Here is a 21,038-nt window from a genome sequence, read left to right as displayed (position 1 = left end):
ATGTGTTATATAGTTTTATAAGTTACCTATCTTATCTGTTCATGACAAGATCAACCAGCTCTGCATAACTGCAGCTGATGAAGGAATGTAAAGTATGTCCAGCAACTTAAAAAAAAAAAAAAAAAAATCTGAATTCTGAAATTCTGTCGTCTGCACTGCAGCCCAGACTGAGCAGACTCCATGAGCAGAAACCAAGATAGTGCACTTTTACCAAACGTCCACAAGATGGCTGTATGGAGCAAAAGAACAATCTGAAAACCATAAGGCCCTTAATGTGGGATTACATGTTGACCAAATCATAAATTTAACCACACCAACATCCTTCTATTCAGCGGTTGTCTCACCCATTGGCTGACCTGTGCCAGAATTTGGGTGAGCCACCAATGGAAGCTTTGTATTCATGTTAATTGACGTTTTGACCTATTATAGGGCCCTGCAGTGGGTATCAGTGACAGTGAAAACACATCAGTGATTAGGTTTCACTTCCCTACAAGTACCATCAATAAAAAGTCATCAGATCTCACAGACTGTGTAACCCCAAGAAGATCTGTGACCCAGAGTGTGAAATCTTGAACTGTCACATTATCCACATTTATGCCATCTGTCATGCGGGACAAAATAAATGGAGATAATGGAGCACAAAATATCCCTGAGCATTTGGCTTTTTTTCCATGTGCTATACTCCCCAACGGATTTGGTCATAAAGTTGCAGCTGCAGTGTTGATCTCGCTTGATGCGAGTGATGTGCAGTGATATTTGCACAACACTAAACTATTGACCATCAGTTAATGTGGCAGCGCAACTACAGTCTAGGCTTTAAAAGTTATGTGGGGTTTCACTAAAATGTTTGGTTTCTTGACCCAGTGGAAAATATTATGGTGCAAATATTGATTAGTACCCTGCAGTATCTATATCAACCAACTCCCATTCTTCTTTGTCTGTGGCTCTGTAGCTTATTTCTTACAGTAATGTGCCTCATCTATTTAGCAATACATTATAACTTAAACACACACAAAAAAAGAAAATCAGATCTATTCCAATTTGATTGATCACAGTATTTATCAGCTACCAATCTGGATGAAGTGAAGGAGAATTCTCCAAAGCTGGATAAAGACACAATGAGACTCAACAGTGCTCTGGGAATTTCAATGAACATTTTATTTCTGGTATGTATTTTTAACAAGTCAAAAGTTTGAGGTGCATAGTCATGAAGGGAGCATGAGCAACATGGTCACAAACACAGACGAACAGCTGAACAGTCAGAGGAAAGTTGATCCAGGAAAACTGGGGTTGCAGATTTGTTTGTGTGTGTGTGTGTGTGTGTGTGTGTGTGTGTGTGTGTGTGTGTGTGTGTGTGTGTGTGTGTGTGTGTGTGTGTGTGTGTGTGTGTGTGTGTGTGTGTGTGTGTGTGTGTGTGTGTGTGTGTGTGTGTGTGTGTGTGCTCTGATGTAAGCAAATCATAGGAATTTGCTGCAAAAGTTTGACTTACTATAAAATACTGTAATTTGTATAACATCACTGGCCTTGAATAGCTTATGATCAAATGTGTAGATATGAATTTGTTGTTTTGATTAAGATAGAATTATGTTTACAGCTGCTTGATGTGTAAAAACTATTGTTGAAATTGTTTAAAATGCCAGACTGTGATGAGAAAGTGTGGAGAGGCCAGTGTCAGGCTGTGCTTATAATTCAAATCTCTAGCTTGCCAGCCTTGGTCTAGCAATATAATCTCTGTCAAAGAGTTATAGGATTGATAGGCATGTTATGTGATATTGACACACATTCGGTCACAATATGGCATTGCGAACAATAATTTGAACAATGTTGGAACAATTTTCTTTGTACCGGAAAAAACATTATAGTACATTTTTCTCCTTATTCATTTCACGTATCAGCATCCAGATCAGGTTTGTAGTAAAGTGAACTTTTCTGCTGAACTACACCGACATTAAGTCAGCGGTTGGATCTGTTGATCTCTGTGGAATGTGGGAAGCAGGGAGCAGACGTCAGACACTTGGCTTGGCAGTGTGTTTCAGCTGCTAGAAATACAGAAGTAGTATAGAGCAATATCATCCACGATTTAGCACTGAAATGCTATTAATACAGTGGTAGACGATAATACAACATGTTTTAGTCGTGTGAGTGCACTCGGTGAGTTGTGTGTCACTGCAGTAGTGTTGTAACAACGGCAGACGTGAGACTCTTGGATTGGCAGTGAGAGTTTCAGCCACTCTGGCAGTAAGAGCAGTACTAACTCTAAGGAATAATAGTGGTCAATCTGATGTCCCAACACTGTGTTATTTTAGCGAACAGTGTGACAGTAACACTGAGGCTATCTGTGACTATTCAGCGCTCACAGTGTGAGCGATTTGGAGGATTCATGTTTGTAGCATGTATGATGAAGTGTAAACTTATGCATACGCATCACTCCTTTTTAAAATGTAGATAAAATGCCAAATGTGCACAGGGATTGAGATTATACTTTATCGAAAGCGAGTAGCAACAATTTCAACACTATTTATACTCATTCATATATTAACTATTGAAATTGTTGCAATGATATATGCTAGTTACATAGAATTCTAATCTTAGTTTTAAATTTACTTGACTCTTTTTTTTTTCCATTATGCATCGATTTCAGTCCTAATCAACATGCGATAAGTGCATGTTGATGCGTCTCATCAGCCTCCACTAGGGGGAAGATTCTTTGATGTGGTAGTCATTTACCACTGGGTGGCAGTCATACTGTATTTACTGTGCTGTATTGCACCACTGCAGAGGAGCGTCCTACACTGTACAGGGCATGCGCAGTACTGCAGCAATCACTGCCAGCAGTCTGCTGACCTCAAGACTCATGTAAGGTTCAGGACAGGTATTTTTTGAAGAGCAACAATGCAGGTCAGAATGTACAAAGGTGCTTATGTGAGAAAACAAAAATCATTTCTAAAAAACTTAAAACAGCCAATGCTTTTGGTGGTTTCGTAATACAATTCAATGGGATTATGAAAGAACTGTTTCATAACTAGATGTAGACTGCATCCATGCATTAAATCAGGAGCATAATTTTACCCATCACACATATGCCTGGCCTTTGTTAAAGTAGAACATCACTTGTACACCCTCCTCACATACCTGCGTCTGGTGCTGGGCATTTTTTGTTATGGAGGCTTTTCCACTTTGTCAGTAGTTTCATTTCAGGGAAATAAATTAGAGATAAGAAGGAATCTCCTGGAACTGTAAGACAGGGTTAACAGGCATCACAATCAAGTCGGGGATCACAGAAGACAACAGTGGGAACTGTGGCCACAAATATACACGTTATGCATCACAATCCCTACATGAAACCACCTATTCGTTATGCTATATCAGAGTTAAAGATAGGGGGTAAGAAAAGTACACTAACAGACAGATCAACTCCACAATATTGCTTTTCCCTACAGGAAGACTTTGGATGCACATATGTACCCTCTTTACAGAGGGATCTGCACACGACAAGGAAGCAAGTGTGTGTGTGTGTGCATGTGTGCGTGTGCATGTGTGTCTGTGTGTGTGGTGCTTCCTTAATCCATAACATTAACAGTTTTACAACACAAGAATACTGCATCACTTGTAACACTGCACAGTACTAACAATGTTAGTCATTACAGTTTTCCGAAGCAGATAAATCTGTCTAATGCAGATGCATGAATTTAATGTCCATGCATTAGTCCAACTGAGATACATTAGTGCAGTGTAGATACATACATCAGTACAATGAACAGTGCCTTGGAGAGACAGAGATGCCATCACAGCCAGTCCAGACACATCTATAAAGTGCCTTATAACAGGTTATTGCATAATCTGATGTCTGTCTTATTGCTTCCATTGAAAGCAAGAACGGAAATGCACTCCAGTACAGGAGAGCAGCAGGCTGACAAAGTGAACAATTAGAAAAAATAAAATAAAAACGTGCCACAGAGCTGTGTTCCGGTGAGACAACATGAAGTCAGATAATGCCGAAACCATTTTGACACAACGCTGCTCTCAGTCAAACTTGACAAACACAATGGGAAAATGTTGGTTTTCGTGAACTCACGTAATATATTAGGAAACAACGATGACTCTGGAATCACGTCCATGATGTCCTGTTTTGTGCAACCACTCTAAACTGTTTTAAAGTGCTGTGTTATTTGTATGCAAGGCCAGTGCACCACTCTCTGGTGTCAAAGTCGCTCTTAGTATGTGAGTACACGTGTGTGCGTGTATCTTCGTGTAAAACTTTTAGCTGTCGGAGCTATTCCAGCTATGTGTGAGGGTGTGGCAGGGCATGTCTGCCAGCTTCACAGAAGTGACCTCTCGTACTGAGAGACAGCAGGTTCTAGTTACCAGTGGGCATCTTAGCACTTAGGTCATCCTCACTGACTTTTCATGAAGATGAAGAAGTGATATCACAAGGACTTTGTTGACTTTTTCTTTGCTTACACAAAATGTGATTATTTCTAAAATATTACAAGCTTTTTCATTTCAGCACAGTCTACCATTTAAAGTTGTATATAACATTATATATTTCTCATATCCTGACTCTCTTAACAACTCCCAGCTCCCACCAAACTCTCAAACACGTCTGTCCTAATAAAAACCATAAACGTTTTAACACTAAGACACCATTGCTATTTAGAAACCTAACACAAACGCCTTATAATCTCCAATGCCCAAAATATTTAGACACAGTCACAGCAAGTAGTTGTTGGCTAATCTGAACTGAGTGAAACACTGAAAGTATTGGCTGGTTGTAGTTTCACACTGAATACGACGGGTGACAAAGAAAAATGAACCATTTGCCTAATGGGATATACTAACACATTCATTTTATAATAACATCAATATACTGAATATAATTTTCAGAATTAATTAAAATATACTTTTTGGACTATATTTATAATTAACATCTATTCCCTGACAGAGTCTTTACATTCTTTTGCAGTGATCTGTCCCAGTGCTGTTCCCCCTGTGTTACTGAGCCAGTATCAATAGACCTGTTTGCAGTATCTCAGCTCAAGTATAAATACATGTATGTGTTCAAATGTTTTCTTATGGGTATCAGAGCAAGTTTGGATTGGAAGTTAGCCAGTTCCAAGTGTGGAAATGTGGAAGTGAACTGGTATCCGGAGAACAGCAAACAGTATGTCGCTCTCTCCACTTACAGTATATCCTGCTGATGTGCCATTGAGCAAAGTGCCAGCTTCTTAAAACTCTCCAGCAGAGTTGTTCAGTTGTATGATTCCAATTCAGAGATCCGTTCTGTTCTTACTTTCGAGTGAGTGTAAAATGTCTGTCACCCCTCCTTCCCCATTAACACCTGCAGGCTGTTACTTTAAAAGAAGAGTCGCCTATCAATCACCCTGACCTGGTTAAGGGGGTTAAAAAAAAGTGCAGTGTTAGGAGGACCTTATCGAGCGTTGACAGAGTGTTAGTTGAGGTCGATGTGAAGGGTTAAATGGGACCATACAGAGACACACAGACATGTTCCTGTACTGCAGTGCTAGACAACATATACTTATATGAAGTTATATAAAATGCGCACATGCTAAAAATGCATTGGTTATTTGTCAGAAGCAGCATGATTAAGTTCATTCCTTTCTATAGGGAGCTGGGTAGTCTGGGGATTGTCTTTGATGAGGGTTAGGGTTGTTTTTTTTTTTTTTTAATAAATTTTCTGTGTTTTTATCCTCCCACCAGCAGAGGGAGCAGAAGCAGAACAGGCACCTGTGTTTCATCTAAAGCAAAACAATAAAACCTGTGCAGAACTGGATCCTCCGGTCACCTAAGGAAGCCCAGTGCTCAGCCTTAGCTAGCAAACATTAATCTGCTCTCAGTGTTAATGAACCGAACACCCCCAGCAGTGTGTCAAACCTGGACCCAGCAGTAAACGTGCAAGTTGAGGTTCAGACTGGCATGGCAGTAGTTAAGGTTGATGGTTATATCTTGAATAAAAGGTCAGGGAAAAGACCGCTAGCAAACCAACGTAAGGTTTGCTGGCTGCTCAGAAAAAGAGTGAGCTGTATTCAAACATGACCAATCAGTACTGCAGTATTAGTACTAGATCAGTAAATGTTAAAATGCCATTTACAAGCAGTGTTAAAAAATTAGTACTTTCCAGATTTGATTAGAGCAAATTGTATTCAATTGTGACTGGAAAAAATTGGCTTCCATTTGTAAACAGAACTCTTGTTGAATGGTCCTCCAGGTTGGGTTCACAGGCTCTGAAGTGTCAAGTGAGGGGTTCGAGAGAAGCGTCTCAGCAGTTTTGTGCTGTTCTTCAGTTCATATGGCAGTTCATAGATTGTGGCAATGCATCATGGCATCAAAGTGTGTGTTCCCACTGGTTAGTTTGGGTCCAGGTTTGACTTACAGTTTTGGTAACATCGAGCGCCATGAATTCCAGCAATTCAAACATACTTGTAGCTTGTCAACTGAGATTGAGACTGTATTTTGGCAGTTGAATATTGAAATTCTGTCTATAAATAAAAAACTTAAGACAACTGAGGATCCACTTCCTCGTCTAGACTGATGTAATAGGTATTATTAGTTGTAGCACACTATGGAGGGTTCAAAGTGAAAAGTCATTGCTTTGAAGATGTAACCTGAATAAGAAAATGTCAACAATGCAAGCCACAAGTATGTATGAGTGGCGGCAGAGACAGTTCACTGGAGGCTCTGCTGCAGAGAAAGTGTGAGATTCCAGTAAGATGTGGAGCAGAATTCGATAGCAGGGGCTGTACACTGTGTAACAAATGGGCTGCCATGGAGGTGAGGGCGGGATCCAGGCCTGTGCACATTCAACACTTCCCAAATCTCAAGCATGATTTAAAATAGACATTTACATGTTGTAGTAGTTAGCCACTAGTAAGATAAAACAGTCCATCGATATCAGCGTTTCCTCTCAGCGTGTACATTTGTCTAACATATATACAAACATACAGACATACTTTGCATTTGCTCATGCCTTTGGTGTCCCTTTGTTGTCGGCTTTGGCTCCTGAAAGTCCATTTTCTGTGTTGTCATTCCCTGAGGAGCTCACCAGGCACTCTTTGCTGCAGGGGACAGAGAAACAAAAGGTTACACCCACTGAGGGAGGGACATGAGAGCGATAAGGGCTAAATATAAAGTATATATATATACTGCAAGGATTTTACACAGCCTAACCCTCACCCCCATATAATAATCTTGTGTTGGACACAAATTGAAAATATGTAATTAAGATTTTAGTGAAACACATATCAGAGAAGTTAAGAAGTCTGAGGATGATGCCTCCTGCCACTCTTTGTGTGTACTTAGAATCATATTTCATAAATAGATGTCTGCCTTTGCGACTCACTCATGACATAACAATTGTGATAGATGTGAAAAGACAAAATGGAGACACATGAGTCTCTCTGTTGTTTATTAGCTGCCATCACAATGAGCAGCCAGATATTATTTTTGTGACAGGTCTGTACCTGTGTGTAGCAATTGTCACATTTATTAAGAAGTGGTAAAGCAAATATAACAGTAGTCTAGTCTCATATTAACCCAGTTTAGATGACAGTTTCAGTTGGAACTTGCCATGAAACTGCATTTCATGCAGTCATTGTCAGTTAAAGCACAATGAAATCAAGACATTTAGATGATTTCATCCATAGTCACATTACTAAAAGCCATGTTCTATAGTCTCTCTCCCTCTCTCACTCATACATTTTCACAGTATTTTGCAATTCAAATAGCAATTACCCTGCTTGATGATGCATGTCCGAGTTTACTCTCACATTATCGTGAAAATTACAGCTCAATGCACAGACTGTCTGAAAAACGCCCATGTTAATGAGAAAAAAAGTGTAAGTCACTATATGACAGATATAAAAGTCTGAGGTTGAATGCAGGAAGGGAATCAGTGCAACAAAATATGAATTATCACGCCCAGTTAGTAAGTCAGTCAGTCATCTACTCACTTCTTCTCATCATCCTTCAGCAGGAAGTGAACAACCAAGGCCTTTATCACCATGACAATGATAACTAAGCCAATGACTCCACCCAGCACTGAGACAATGATGACTGTCAAAGTGTTGTCAACCTCCTTCACTGAAAAGAGGGAGAGAGGGGAAGACACCGTGAGGGAGAAAGTCAAGGATAGCGAGACGACGTAAACAATGCAGAGGTAGAGCCTTAGCAAGAGTGAGGGGAGACACTAGTAGCGAGACTCTGTGTTTTTAAATGCTTGAAGGTGCAAGCCCTTGATAGAAGGTACAAAATAAAGTCAGGTGTTTTTGTGTGCCGGGTGTATCACATACTTTGGTCCACCACTATAAGAGTGAAGATAGCGCTGTGGTTGCGGTTCTTCTCTTTTGGGTTCCTGGCGAAACAGATGTACTCTCCATTGTCTTCAAAGGTGATGTTCCACAGCAGGATGGAGATGTTGTTGCTCTTCGAAGAGCCGACAAACTCCACACGTTCATGGTACACGCTGACCCTGGGCTCCACGCCCTCAATGGGAATCACAGCTTCACATAACTGCACGCACACAGACACATGTATGTGCACTTAGATCCACAGGGATAAACAGTGGGTAGTGAGATGTATTTCCATATGCATGCAGACCTACATCAGCATATGTCAACCTAAAATATAGCTAACTAAAAAGTCAATAAAGGCCATTTTTGTGTTTGCTTGTACTGTACTTGCACTGTATGCTTGCATGTCTGTGTGCTGCACCTTCAGCATGGTTCCATTGTCATTATAGTGCCAGTTGAAGTAGAGGTTTCTGATGCCAATACAAGAGGAGTAGGTGCAGGGCAGCAGGACTGTGGAGCCATTCATTGCTTCAATCGAGGACACTTTACCTGTGGAGACCTCCAGTCCACCAACACTCCATACACCTGAAGCAAAGGAGAAAGGAAAGGGTTAAGAGGAAAAAAAACAGAAAACCTTGGTTAACATAAAAAGAAAACACAGAACATAGTTCAGCACATGTACAGTATATTACAGACCACCAACAACACATTCTAGAAATCAAGGGGTCAGTTATAGTTCAGGCTACTTCACTCAAGGGTCAGTTTTAGTTCAGGCTACTCCATTTTTTGGGTGCAAAAACGACAAGGGATAAAGTAGCATTTGTATGCTGGCATGCTGGGATGGGCTAGGATTACTGTGCAGATGAGTGCTGCTGATGAGTAGCGGCATTATAAAGTTAAGTAGCTTACTTACTCTAAGTACAGCTCATGAAATGACAGCTTCTGTCCTCCGCTACTCCATTTTTCCTTTTTAATAGTGATATCAATTAAATAAGAGATTCTCTCATCACTGGCTGAGATTAAGTTCTGGAAATCCATCTTTTCTATGTCGTATGGTCCTCAAACAATGTTCACTATTCTTTGTACAAGTCTTTAAGTGTCTTGAATCTCAAACAATTTATGGCTGATAATGTTGCCATAATCATGTGCTGCAGCATTTTGAAAGGAACTCCAAAACAAGCCAAAATGGAACGGACAACATCTTACTGATTGAGATTGATCTGTGTCACACAAATAAATAAATAAATAAATAAATAAATATATATATATATATATATATACACACACACACACACACACACACACACACACACACACACACACACACACACACACACACACTCCTGATCAAAATTTTAAGACCAGTTGAAAAATTGCACTGTTGGATCTTAAGAAGGTTCTAAGTAGAGCTTCAAAATGCAAAAAGAAGAAATGGGAGTGAGACAAAAAAAAAAGTAGGCAAGTAATTATTGCAAATGAGCATTAAACTGAAATAGGCTGTTCATCAGCTGATCAAAAGTTGAAGACCACAGCATTTAAAAGCCCAAATCTTCGCAAAAATGTGGATTCAGTGTCATTTTCTGTCAGGTATCCACACTGTCATGACCTCCTGATGGCAAAGGCAAAAAAGCTTTCTCTCTTTGAACGCGGTCGGATTGTTGAGCTGCATAAGCAAGGCCTCTCGCAGTGTGCCATTGCTGCTGAGGCCAGATGTAGTAAGACAGTCATTTTAAACTTCTTAAATGATCCTGAGGGTTATGGGACAAAAAAGTCAAGTGGTAGACCCAAAAAAAATTCACTGGCCCTGAGCCGGAGGATCCAATTGGCTGTCCGTCAAGACACGGGACAATCCTCGGCCCAAATTAAGCTTGTCACTGGTGCCAACTGCAGTCCCATAACCATCAGACAGCATCTGCGAGAGAAGGGTTTTAAGAACAAAAAACTTCTTCAAAGGCCTCGTCTCCTTCAACGGCACAAAATTGCCCATTTGGAGTTTGCACGAGAGCAACAAACATGGGACATTGAAAGGTGGAAGAAAGTTTTATTCTCTGATGAGAAAAAATTTAACCTTGACGGTCCTGATGGCTTCCAACGTTACTGGCATGACAAGGAGATCCCGTCTGAGATGTTTTCCCACGGCACAGTGGAGGGGGCGCCATCATCATCTGAGGGGCTTTTTCCTTCAATGGAACAATGGAGCTTCAGGTTGTGCAGAGGCGTCAAATGGCAGCTGGCTATGTGGAGATGTTGCAGGGGGGCATCCCTCATGACTGAAGGCCATCGTCTGTGTGGTGATGACTGGGTTTTTCAACAGGACAACGCTGCAGTTCACAATGCCCACCTGACAAAGGACTTCTTCCAGAGAAATAACATCACTCTTTTGGACCATCCTGCGTGTTCCCCTGATCTAAATCCAATTGACAACATTTGGGGTTGGATGGCAAGGGAAGTTTACAAAAATGGACACCAGTTCCAGACAGTGGATGCCCTCCATAAAGCCATCTTCACCGCATGGAGCAACATTCCCACTAGCCTCCTGGAAACACAAGCATCAAGCATGCTGAAATGAATTTTTGAGGTGATTAACAACAATGGCGCAGCTACTCATTACTGAGTTCTTTTTTGAAAATTTTATTTCTATTTTAGGGGGGTTTTGGTTTTGTTTTTTTTTTTTTTTTGAGATATGGTCTTAAACTTTTGATCGGGTGATGAACAGCCTATTTCAGTTTAATACTTTTTTGCAATAAATTGCTTACTCATTTTTTTTTTTTTTTTTTGTCTCACTCCCATTTATTCTTTTTGCATTTTGAAGCTCTACTTAGAACCTTCTTAAGCCTGCTCTGGATCTGATCCTGCGGCCACCAGTTAACTTTCTTTTAATCTGGGTTCGGGGAAGAGTATCAAGTCGTTCCGGTCATCAATGCTAGCACTGTGCAAAATATAGTGACCTCATTTTATTCTGTTTCCAGAAAATCCCTGTTTTCTCCCGCCTCCTTCTGGCTTTGTGCATAGTCCCATTGTAATGACACACTGCCAGTGATTGTAGACAGGGGCCAAGCAGAGGGGAATATGGAAAACATGTTGTTGAGGACAGGATGTTACTGGATTTTGGGGGGAATTTGAAGACTATAACCCCAAGGACTGAATGAGCAATTGTCCGCCGTCTTTTGAAAGTGTGCTCTTTCAAGTGTCCTGCATTAATTAAGTCCAAGTCAGTCACTAGTCACATCAAGTCAATTTTTATTTGTATAGCCTAGTATCACAATTAGCCTCAAGGGACTTTACAGTCTGTACAGCATCTGGCACAATCTGCCCCTAGACCCTCGCTTCAGATAAGGAAAAACTCCCCCCAAAATCCATTTAACAGAAAAAAATGGAAGATCTCAGGGAGAGCAACAGTAACAGCATCTCTCTCTCTGGATATACAAAAGATACATGCAAAAGGTGTCATGTCTCTCTTTTTAAATACAAATTTATACAAATATAGAAGTACACTGAAAAATAAGGCCTTTTTGAGGTTGTGAAGTTTAAAGTCATCAAACTTACAAGCACAAGTTATTTATTCAATTCTATCATTGCATTCACAGCTCCTGAATGCACATTTAGCAAGGTGACCAGACCTGTCTCATTCCCAGGGTGTCAATACCACTGCCAATAACACTTTGTCACGTCCCTCAGCATCTCATGTATACACACTAGGTACCCGGGCATTCAGGTAACTCCACTGTAAACCCATCTGCAGCAATATTAGATGCTTAGAGCAATGTGACATAGTGCAAAGAGCAAGGAAGTCCACACTTGGAGGAAAGTGAGGTGGATGGATGGGTCAAACACATGACTTTCACTCAGCAGACTAAGGTTCGTGTCCTCTGTGCAACCAAAAATGAATAATCTTTTCCTAAACCTAACCAAACTGTGACCGTTTCACAACATTAACAGCGCGTTAGAAAGGCTTTCTGGCAGGAAAGCTTGGTGCATCGCTGGGATGAGAACGTGTTGGACAGCCAGAGCAGTTGCTCTGGGCGTCTAATGTTGCCGTGGATGGGTTTACAGTGGAGTTAGTGTGTCTCATACCGACTCTCAAGGGTATCTTGTGTGTCTGCATGAGACATCAAGGGGTGTGTGGTATTTGACACTCTGGGAATAATTGACATGTGAACAAGCCAACAGAGGCAGCAAATGTGCCCAAATCAAAACAAAAACATCAATCCAGTTAATCACAAAATAATATTAGTGCCCTGTTATGCAAAGCAGAAAACACATGGTAACTCCTTCATCTTCCAAAAGCAACAGCTTATCTCGTGTTGGTATTTGGATCTTGCTGGCCGGGTTATGCAGGTTATGTTACGTCAGGTTGTGTTGGACAGCTGGTATAATTCTCAGATTGTTGCTCCGGTGCTTTGGTCACACACTTGGGGACTATTTATAAATGCTCTTCTCCACACTGACCTGCTCAGGATCACGTTGCACTTGGACATGGTGCAAACAGTGTTAGAGTACATGTATGCCTATGTGTTTGTGAAGGACTTACATCTTTAGAAGAATTTCACGCCGCCTGCTTTGCACCTCTGTGAGGACATCATTATTAAGAAAACATTAAAACACTGGAGTCCCTCTGGTCATTTTGGATGACGTCACTTAACACCCAATGCTATAACGCATTGGGTGTTAAATGCTCGGGACACACTCTAATCAGTTGGGGTAGTTCACTGTAAATTCAGATGAATTGCGATTTTTTTGCTATTTTGTGTTGGATAAAAAGAAAAGATTTGCAGTGAATTGAATTTTGAATGAAAAAGACTAGAAGTTCTAGAAACACATTATGTTAGGAGCGCTAGCGTCACATTGCATTTAATCCTTGTTCAGCCTTTGCTTATTCTCTGTGTTTTAATGTACAGATGTGGCTTGTGTCAGGGCGAAAAATCAAACACAGCCATCGTTCAAAAATGACCCGGTCTTTACTTATTCATAATTTACTGCAGTGTCTAGCAGGTTCAGTGGCGCGAGCAACATGAAAGTCTTGATCAGTCAGTGGGTGAGGATGATAAATACAGTGTGAGCCAGCAGATGTATCATTATTGTTTTTGTGTTTTCTCTCCGTCTTGATATCCCTTAGGCCTAGTTGTGCTGGCCTGAATGCAACACATCTGTGATTTTTCAGTATTCTCTCAGTTTATGACAGTAACAGGTGTGTTTCAAGTACACACACACACACACACACACACACACACACACACACACACACACACACACACACACACACACACACATGCATGCAAATATGTTCATGCAAATACGTTAATGCAGTCGTCCCTAAGTTATTACTTATGACTAATTCAGAACTTCAGGGTTTTGTGATCATCAGGGAAACAGTGGTGAGCACACCCCAGATCTCAGCAATTAAATGTGCTGTGCATGAATTTAATTTACCTCTTCGATGAGTGTCTGGTCTGTCAAGTCTCATAGTTCAAGAGAAGGCTAACGAGATAGATTTGTGCATTAAAAAAAATGCCTCACAAGATAATTTATAGGAATGATTTTCTAGTAGCTGTCAGGTTGATTTGTGGTGAAGTGCTAAATCTCTGAATGTTGCAGTAGTACCGCGTCATGTCAGCGTGTACGGTTTGGTGGCACTTTTTTTTCTTATGAATTTGCTCCTCTGTCATCTCAGTCTCGGCCCTTCTCTTGTCTGCTAACATCTGAAATATTTTTACCTCTCCTCTGTAGTCGTCTCTTCTACCTTCAGTAACAACTCAGACCGCTTGGGTTCTCCTTGTTCTTTTTCTGGTTTCTGGTTTTGCTCTCTTTTAATGGGCTCTTATAATTCTTTTTATTTGCAGCGCTGCTTTCTTGCTCACTTTTTTCCCTCAGTCTTTCTGTCTCACTTGCACTCAGAACTTGTTCCTCAGGGAGGCTGTAACTATATAAGAAGAAGAGAGATGTGGGGAGCTGGCCTGTGTATGTTTGTGTCTTGTTGCTGTGGAACAGTTGTGGAATCACTGACATCTTTAAGGCTTTAAATGTTTTCTGTAGCTGGCTGCTGGTCTGAATCCTTAGGGTCCCTTTTAAACTGTTAAGTAGATTAATGAATAATCTCATACGCTCTATCAATAATTAATGGGACAATGCCACAGAGCAAGATTTGCAATTAAGTGCTAGGACTGAACAATATGTAAAAAGCATCATAGTGCGATTATTTAAACAGATATTACAATTGTGATATGAATCACAATTCAAGTGGTTTTGCATTTCATTTTTCCTGAAAAAAAGAAAAAAAAGAAAAAAGAAAATCATGATGATGTGGTTTTTGCTGGAGTCTGTACCAAACAAGCATGTTCCCTTACTTCTGGAGACTATGATTTATAGGCCAGAGCATCTCTGTAGCACCACAATGCTTCATTTATAATGGAATGTTCTGACACATTTTACCTTCGTCACCAAAACTGCAGCTCCTGCAATTTGGATATTGCACTTGGCCATATTGCGATTACCATAACATTTCAATTAATTGTTCAGCTTGAGTGCTCCAGAGGGAATAATGATGAAAAGCAAAGCGAGGGAAAACAAGGGAGAATCTCTCCTCTAAATGGCTTATGCAGTGTGTCTGTCCACGCTGGGAGCATGATGATGTTTTACATATCTGTGAGGAGTGTCCCCCCTCGTGCCTAGAAATAGATTTCACACCCCCCTCGTTTTACACCTCTGCTCTCTACTATCCTTTTTTCTCTCCGCCCCCCTTCCTCTTCTCTACTCTTCCTCTATCTTCACAGTTTGTCCTGACAACACCCACAGATTCACATACTATAGTAATGTGATGTGCTCGTCATGTTTGTGTGGCTTTTGTGTGCATGCGTACACAAGTAATAGACCGTAATGATATTTTTAGCTCCACTATCAAATATCTCTTTGTTCCAGTTGGGAAACATCAATATCTGAATCACTGATGGGAGGAAAAGCAACTAACTCTGTGTGTGTGTGTGTGTGTGTGTGTGTGTGTGTGTGTGTGTGTGTGTGTGTGTGTGTGCACGCGCTTGTGTGTGTGTCCTTGGCTGTCTGTCAAGGTGAGGTTTTTTTTTTTTTTTAAGTAGGCCAGAGATTGAAGGGTTAATGTATTTCCGAGTGAACCCATAGAGAACTGACCGAGGACACTATTACCTCTCTGAGAAAGAGAGAGAGAATTGATGGGAAGGGTAAGAGAGAAGGGAGGGAATGGACAGGGAGGAGAGACATGAATGGAGGAGCAGAGGATGTATTGAAGGATGTAAAGTGTGAAGGAAGTGATGGAAGGGGTCACGAGGGATGGAGAGAGAGAGAGAGAGAGAGAGAGAGAGAGAGAGAGAGAGAGATGAGGGGAGTGAGATGTCCTCTCCAAGGTGAGTGAGTGACAGCAGAGCAGAGAATTACAGCAGCAGCTAAGTAACTCAATCAATGGTGTTCAAGGTGCACACTGCGCGTACGGATACACACTTATGTAACACGATAACCACGCAAACAAGTAACAACATGCACATGTCATCGCATTTATATGCCAACTACTGATGAAACGGTAGTGGTAATGGCTGTAACCTGGGCTGCTCTGCATCTGTCTGCCTCATTGCACCACAACTGTTTACAACTGTTACAAGTTGTTGTATTATCCCTTATATGTTAACATGTGGCGCCATAGACTGATGAAAGTGGTTTCAAGCCAGGACAGATCTTTGTTTTCTGAAGAGTATTTGGTTCGTGATGTAGTCTGTGGTGCTGTCATAATGGAGGTTTGTATCATCAGTGGCATCTGTGTGTGAGTAATGAGCGATACTCATAAGAAGTTACTGTCATATTTCACGTATCATATCTCTGATTATTGTATCAAAAGTATAAATTACAAGAAAAATGAGTTGATTGTTAAGTAGTGAGGCAGGACCCTTGGAAACAACGAGTTTCATCATATTTTCATTCCACATCTGGCTTTGGTTGGGCCTTTGTTTCACTTTGTTTTTTGTGTTTTCCCTGGCTTCCTTTTCTGTTGCGAAGGGGTCTGTTGAGAGAGAATGCTGCAGTGTTTTGATGAAGATTACTGGAATCTAGGAAAATAAGAGCGACAGCTGTGTGTTTCTATGTAGACATGGGATTTCAACAGATGTGTGATGTGCATATTCAGATAGACAAAGGCTGTGCAAATACAACGTCTAGCATTGCAGAATACAGATGAAAAATGCACAATGATGATAAGTTGTAATAGTGGAGAATAGAGATGGACAGTGCTGCCACAAAGGAGATATGGGAGAGAGATAAGGGGTGAAAAGGTTTTTGGATTATAAGTTTCAGATTTAGAGCTCTGTATGGGAGTGTGTTCCTTTAAAACACTGTCAGCACACCAGAGGGAGTTAACTTCCACACCGGTGGCCCGTTAGACGTAAAATTCCACATTCATACACTTGGCTTAACTTTCTGGTGGCAGTTCTGTTGATTCTGTCATTTTACCTTTGAAACAACGTTATCTTATCTTGCATCAGCTTCATCAGATTCACCAGACCTTGTAGCAATTTAGAACAAAATAAAAGAAGGTGACCTGCTAATTACAACAGCAAATACCCCGAAGCTGAAGCCACATAATTAAACATGCAGATTGGCATTCAACTCTACACTACCAACACTATACTAACTCATTTAACCAAAGCCAACATAGTGTTCAAAACAAATTCTGGGAGTCCAAATTGGTCACCTGAGATTAGCTTTGGTTTTGTACCCGTTTTACATTGGGGTGTAGAATCACAAGCGTGCACGTGGTTCTAATTTGTAAACATTTCTCACTGCTTATAATATGGGGTCAGCATATTAAGTGACATTCCAAAGTGCTACTGACCTTTCAGCACAATGGTTTTACCCAAATATTGTGTCAAAATGACACAAGCAAAATGGTGCATAAATGATGGTGTTGGATTCGGCTTTGTCTCTGTGTGTGACCCACAACCAGTATTTTTGTCCTCTTTCTTAAGCTGATATTTCCTTGTAAGATTTTGTCATATTCTACGAGTTCATTATTGATAAATAAAGTTTTCATCATGTCATGTGTAATGCCAATGTATCGTATAACTGTTTTTTATGGTATGTGGGACCTGAAATGACTGTTGAACCTTGTGTGCCAACTATTGTGCATTCATTCGTGTTTAATCTGACCAAATGCTTCACATCGGAGGAGGCAGCCGCCTTGTGTGCCTTCGTTTCATTTAACCTTGGACTCAGTTTCTTCCCACCGCTTGGTGTTGCGTCAAACTGAACTGAACATTCATACAAGGCAGTCTTGAACCTTGTTCAGGGTCAGGCCTCTAATACCAAAGTCTGGTGTATGAGCTCTGTCCTTTCATCTTTTAGTGCTGTGTGCATGATTGCTCTGTAAACCTCCTCTTATTCATTATTAAATAACACAAAGAAGTTCGTCCCATCATCTTTTATAGAAAGGTTTCTCACAGGAAACAAAAATAAGTTCCACCATGTCATGTAGTGACAGCCATATGTACAGGCATTTAGTGTGACACTGGTCTCACTGGGGCCATTGACACAAAGGACGCTCTAGTGGAAGTTGTTTCTGAAGTCATCTGTAATGCAGGCATCATCTTGACCGAAGTGCAATACAAATCTGTTTTCTCTTCATGTCTTCAATGGACAACATAAAAAGTGTGAATATTTCTAGAATAATATATCTATATAGTGCACAATTTACTTTGAAAATTCCCAAATGGAAAAAAAGAAAATTAATGTGTAAGTAAACCATTAAAATTGCACAATATTTCAGTTAAGGTAAATTCTGCCTCTAGAAAACAATTCTGCATGGAATTTCTTAGTTGTAGTATGGACATAAAAACCAGCAAAACATGAAATATGAAACAGTGAAATTGTGCCTTATGGCTCAGCTGTGAACTGTGCTGAGTTTCCACAGAACTGGGAGCTAAAGGGAAATAATGGGATGTGGGGGCACTATTGGGCGCTACAACAAAATCAGGGAGTGTTTGAGCAAAAGCACAGATCACCACTGCACCGTACGTCACTACCAGTAATACTACACACACACGCACACACACAAATGTGAACTGTAATGGATGTTTTTATGTTCTCTGAGAGCCGTTTTTCTACATGCTTTTCTTTCCCTTGTATTGACTTCCCCTCAAAAATGCCACCGTATCAAAAACATGCACGAAGACTCGTTAATCCCATCACTCATCCAGCCCAGCAGCCAGATATTTAAGTTCTGATTAACAAGGGTCTGATGTTATTGACCTTGATGCCCTCAGTGCAGCAACAAGTAAACATCACCCATGACATCACTGTGCATTTCTGCCCTCAGGTGTGGAAAGAGAATGATGAGACAGGAGAAGCTGAAGCGGGGAGATAGAACAGCATATGTTGGCGTGGAGTAATATAAACAAGGTATGGATTTAAAGTGAACCACCCACCCCGACTGGCATAGAAAATACTGAAACAATGGGAGCAAAATGAGCAATAGAGGAAGGTGTGGAGGGCATGGGAACAAGTTTAAATGTATAGAAAATAAGAGGAATTCACCCAATCACAACCTGGCATGAAAGCAATGGATAGAAGTGCGATGTTGTGGTGTAATATAGAGGTATAGTGGAGGAGTAAGGAATGACAGGGCAGCTGAAGGTATAGAGAGAAGTATAACTCACCCAGCAGCAGTGCAACTGCCAGACCAGCATGAAGTAGATCCCCTGATCTCAGTCGACCAGAAACACTTGAACCGGTGCTGTCCACTGACGCCATGACGCCAAGTCTGTCAGTCTGTGTTGTTGTCTGTCTGTGTGTCTTCTGTCCCTGTCTGCCAGTCTGCTCAGCCTGAACTGAGTCCAATCTATGCAAATGTGTGTGTGTGTGCGTGCGTGTCTCTGGAGCAAGGCGGGACACTGAGCTGTGCAGTGTGAGTCTGAAGTCCTGCTTTCAGTCCCTCCCTCTTCTCTCCTCCTCTGCACTCTGTCCCAGAAATGAACAGAGGGAGGAGGATAAATTCCTTCAGGGAGCTTTCTCCCGACCGGCCGTTCCCTGCGCTGCGCTCCAGCAGCAGCCCAGGAAAGCACAGGGGAAGACAAGCTGAAGAATGCAGCAGTTGGATGAAGAGCGCAGGCTGTCCGTCTCTCTCCCTCCCTTCCTATTCTTGTCCTGTCGCTGTTTCTTGCAGACTGATTATCCGGCAAAGGAGAGCGTGAGGCAGAGAGGGGAAGCGAGGCAGAGCAGTAGCAGCGCAGCGTCAGTCAGCTCCACTGCTCCAGCAGAGGCGGCAGCGGCGGCAGCAGCAGCAGCAGCAGCAGCAGCAGCAGCAACAGCCGGGGAATCAGGCTGGCCAGCAAACCCCACAGGGGGAGGCATAGGCTGGAGGGGGGTGGGAGGGTGGGAGGTGGAAGAGCACACAAGAGGCACGAAGGGATGCTGGAGCAGAGCCAGCAGCCAAGGCAGAAAAGCAGAAAGCGCGTGTCTCCCCAGCCGGCACAGGGAGGAATGAGCAGGAGAGGTACTGCAGAGGTAGGGGTGAAGAGAGAGTGAGAGAGGGGAGGAGGGGAGAGAATGAAATGGGAGGGGGTGGGGGGGTAATAACTGCTGCCACATGCACGCACATACACACATGCAGCCAACACAGTAAGGCTGAGTCAGCCTTACTCAAGAGGGTCTCTGAGTCGGATATGGGCTGGATGCTTCACCCATTCCACATACCCCTGACTTAACTGCATCATTTACTCCTGTCTCCACTTTCATGCGTCTCCCATTTCATGCTCCGACTACCTCTGATTTGGCAGGCTAATGCATTAGTGAGATCTGATCTTGTCCACTGGCAAGTTTTCTATCAAATGACTCATGTTTTATGTCTGTCTTTGCTTCTTCAGGTCTTCGGTAGGACTGTGTGTTCGGAAGGGCATATTTTGAATAAAAGCACAACAGTTTTATGATGGTGTTTCTATGCTGTTGAGTTTGTTAAAGAGAATACGAAATATTTTGCTGGATTTGTTTTATTTTGCTTTATTTAAAAAGTACTATTGTATGGCACATATGCAGTATACTACACATGCATAAACACAGGGTTGAGCCTATTATTTACATTATACAATTAAACACTGCTTCAATTTTGATATAACACATAACACTTTGCAGCTTTTCTGCAAAGATAGTCACCATCCTCTGTTGTTCTGTTATGTTTTCAAAACACCACTTTTGTCTGAAGCTCAGTAGATTCAAGCCAAACTGGGAACAAGGCCCAGACAACATCCTTTAAGGTCTGTGCACCAAAGCTGAGCCAGTCCTCCATCGTCTGTTAATAAAATCATTACTTTCAGCGCAGGTAACTACACCGTAGAAGGCCCCCATAGCTTATGATCTGCGGTGTCACAAACCACAAGGTGTACAGGGGCAGCAATGTGTGATTCCCACCACGTTACAAAACATGGAACCACCAGGAGAGTAGACAATCATAGCGTACTTGCCATCCATCTCAGTTTAGCCTTCAACACAACACAGTGGCAGTGAAGGATCGCCAAAGTCCACAGCGCGAATGTGGAGGCTGACCTCATTCACAGGATTCATGACTTCCTCGCCTGTCGAGCAACACATCAACAGTGTCATCACATCAGGGCCACACCCGAGGCCCGTCTCTCTGCACTCAGTCCAGCTTCCAGTTTCACGCTAGAAATGAAACTTAATGTAAACAAGCAAAGGATTTAGCACGCATTCTAGATCAAATACCTCGTT

General features: G+C 41.6%; 1 protein-coding gene across 1 annotated transcript; it reads right to left on the bottom strand.

The window, feature by feature from the left end:
* Window positions 1-5,685: 5,685 nt before the first annotated feature.
* Window positions 5,686-19,953, bottom strand: LOC139336164 (sodium channel regulatory subunit beta-4-like). The gene is made up of 5 exons (XM_070970109.1): window positions 18,974-19,953; window positions 8,728-8,891; window positions 8,307-8,526; window positions 7,968-8,097; window positions 5,686-7,073 (listed from the first exon to the last, which is right to left on the bottom strand). Exons 1-5 carry the CDS (start codon window positions 19,065-19,067, stop codon window positions 6,980-6,982), a joined length of 702 nt encoding a protein of 233 aa, XP_070826210.1. The 5' UTR covers window positions 19,068-19,953; the 3' UTR covers window positions 5,686-6,979.
* Window positions 19,954-21,038: the final 1,085 nt, after the last annotated feature.

This window comes from Chaetodon trifascialis, chromosome 9 (assembly GCF_039877785.1).
Source record: "Chaetodon trifascialis isolate fChaTrf1 chromosome 9, fChaTrf1.hap1, whole genome shotgun sequence".
Lineage (NCBI taxonomy): Eukaryota > Metazoa > Chordata > Actinopteri > Chaetodontiformes > Chaetodontidae > Chaetodon > Chaetodon trifascialis.
This window is presented reverse-complemented; position numbering and strand designations above follow the sequence as displayed.

Excerpts from the sequence above, each read along its gene's own strand:
- LOC139336164 (XM_070970109.1), bottom strand. The coding sequence starts at position 19,067 with ATGGCGTCAGTGGACAGCACCGGTTCAAGTGTTTCTGGTCGACTGAGA. Across the intron at positions 8,527-8,727 it reads ACAATGGAACCATGCTGAAG|TTATGTGAAGCTGTGATTCC; the intron begins GTGCAGCACACA and ends GTGTGCGTGCAG. Across the intron at positions 8,098-8,306 it reads TCTTATAGTGGTGGACCAAA|TGAAGGAGGTTGACAACACT; the intron begins GTATGTGATACA and ends CCCTCTTTTCAG.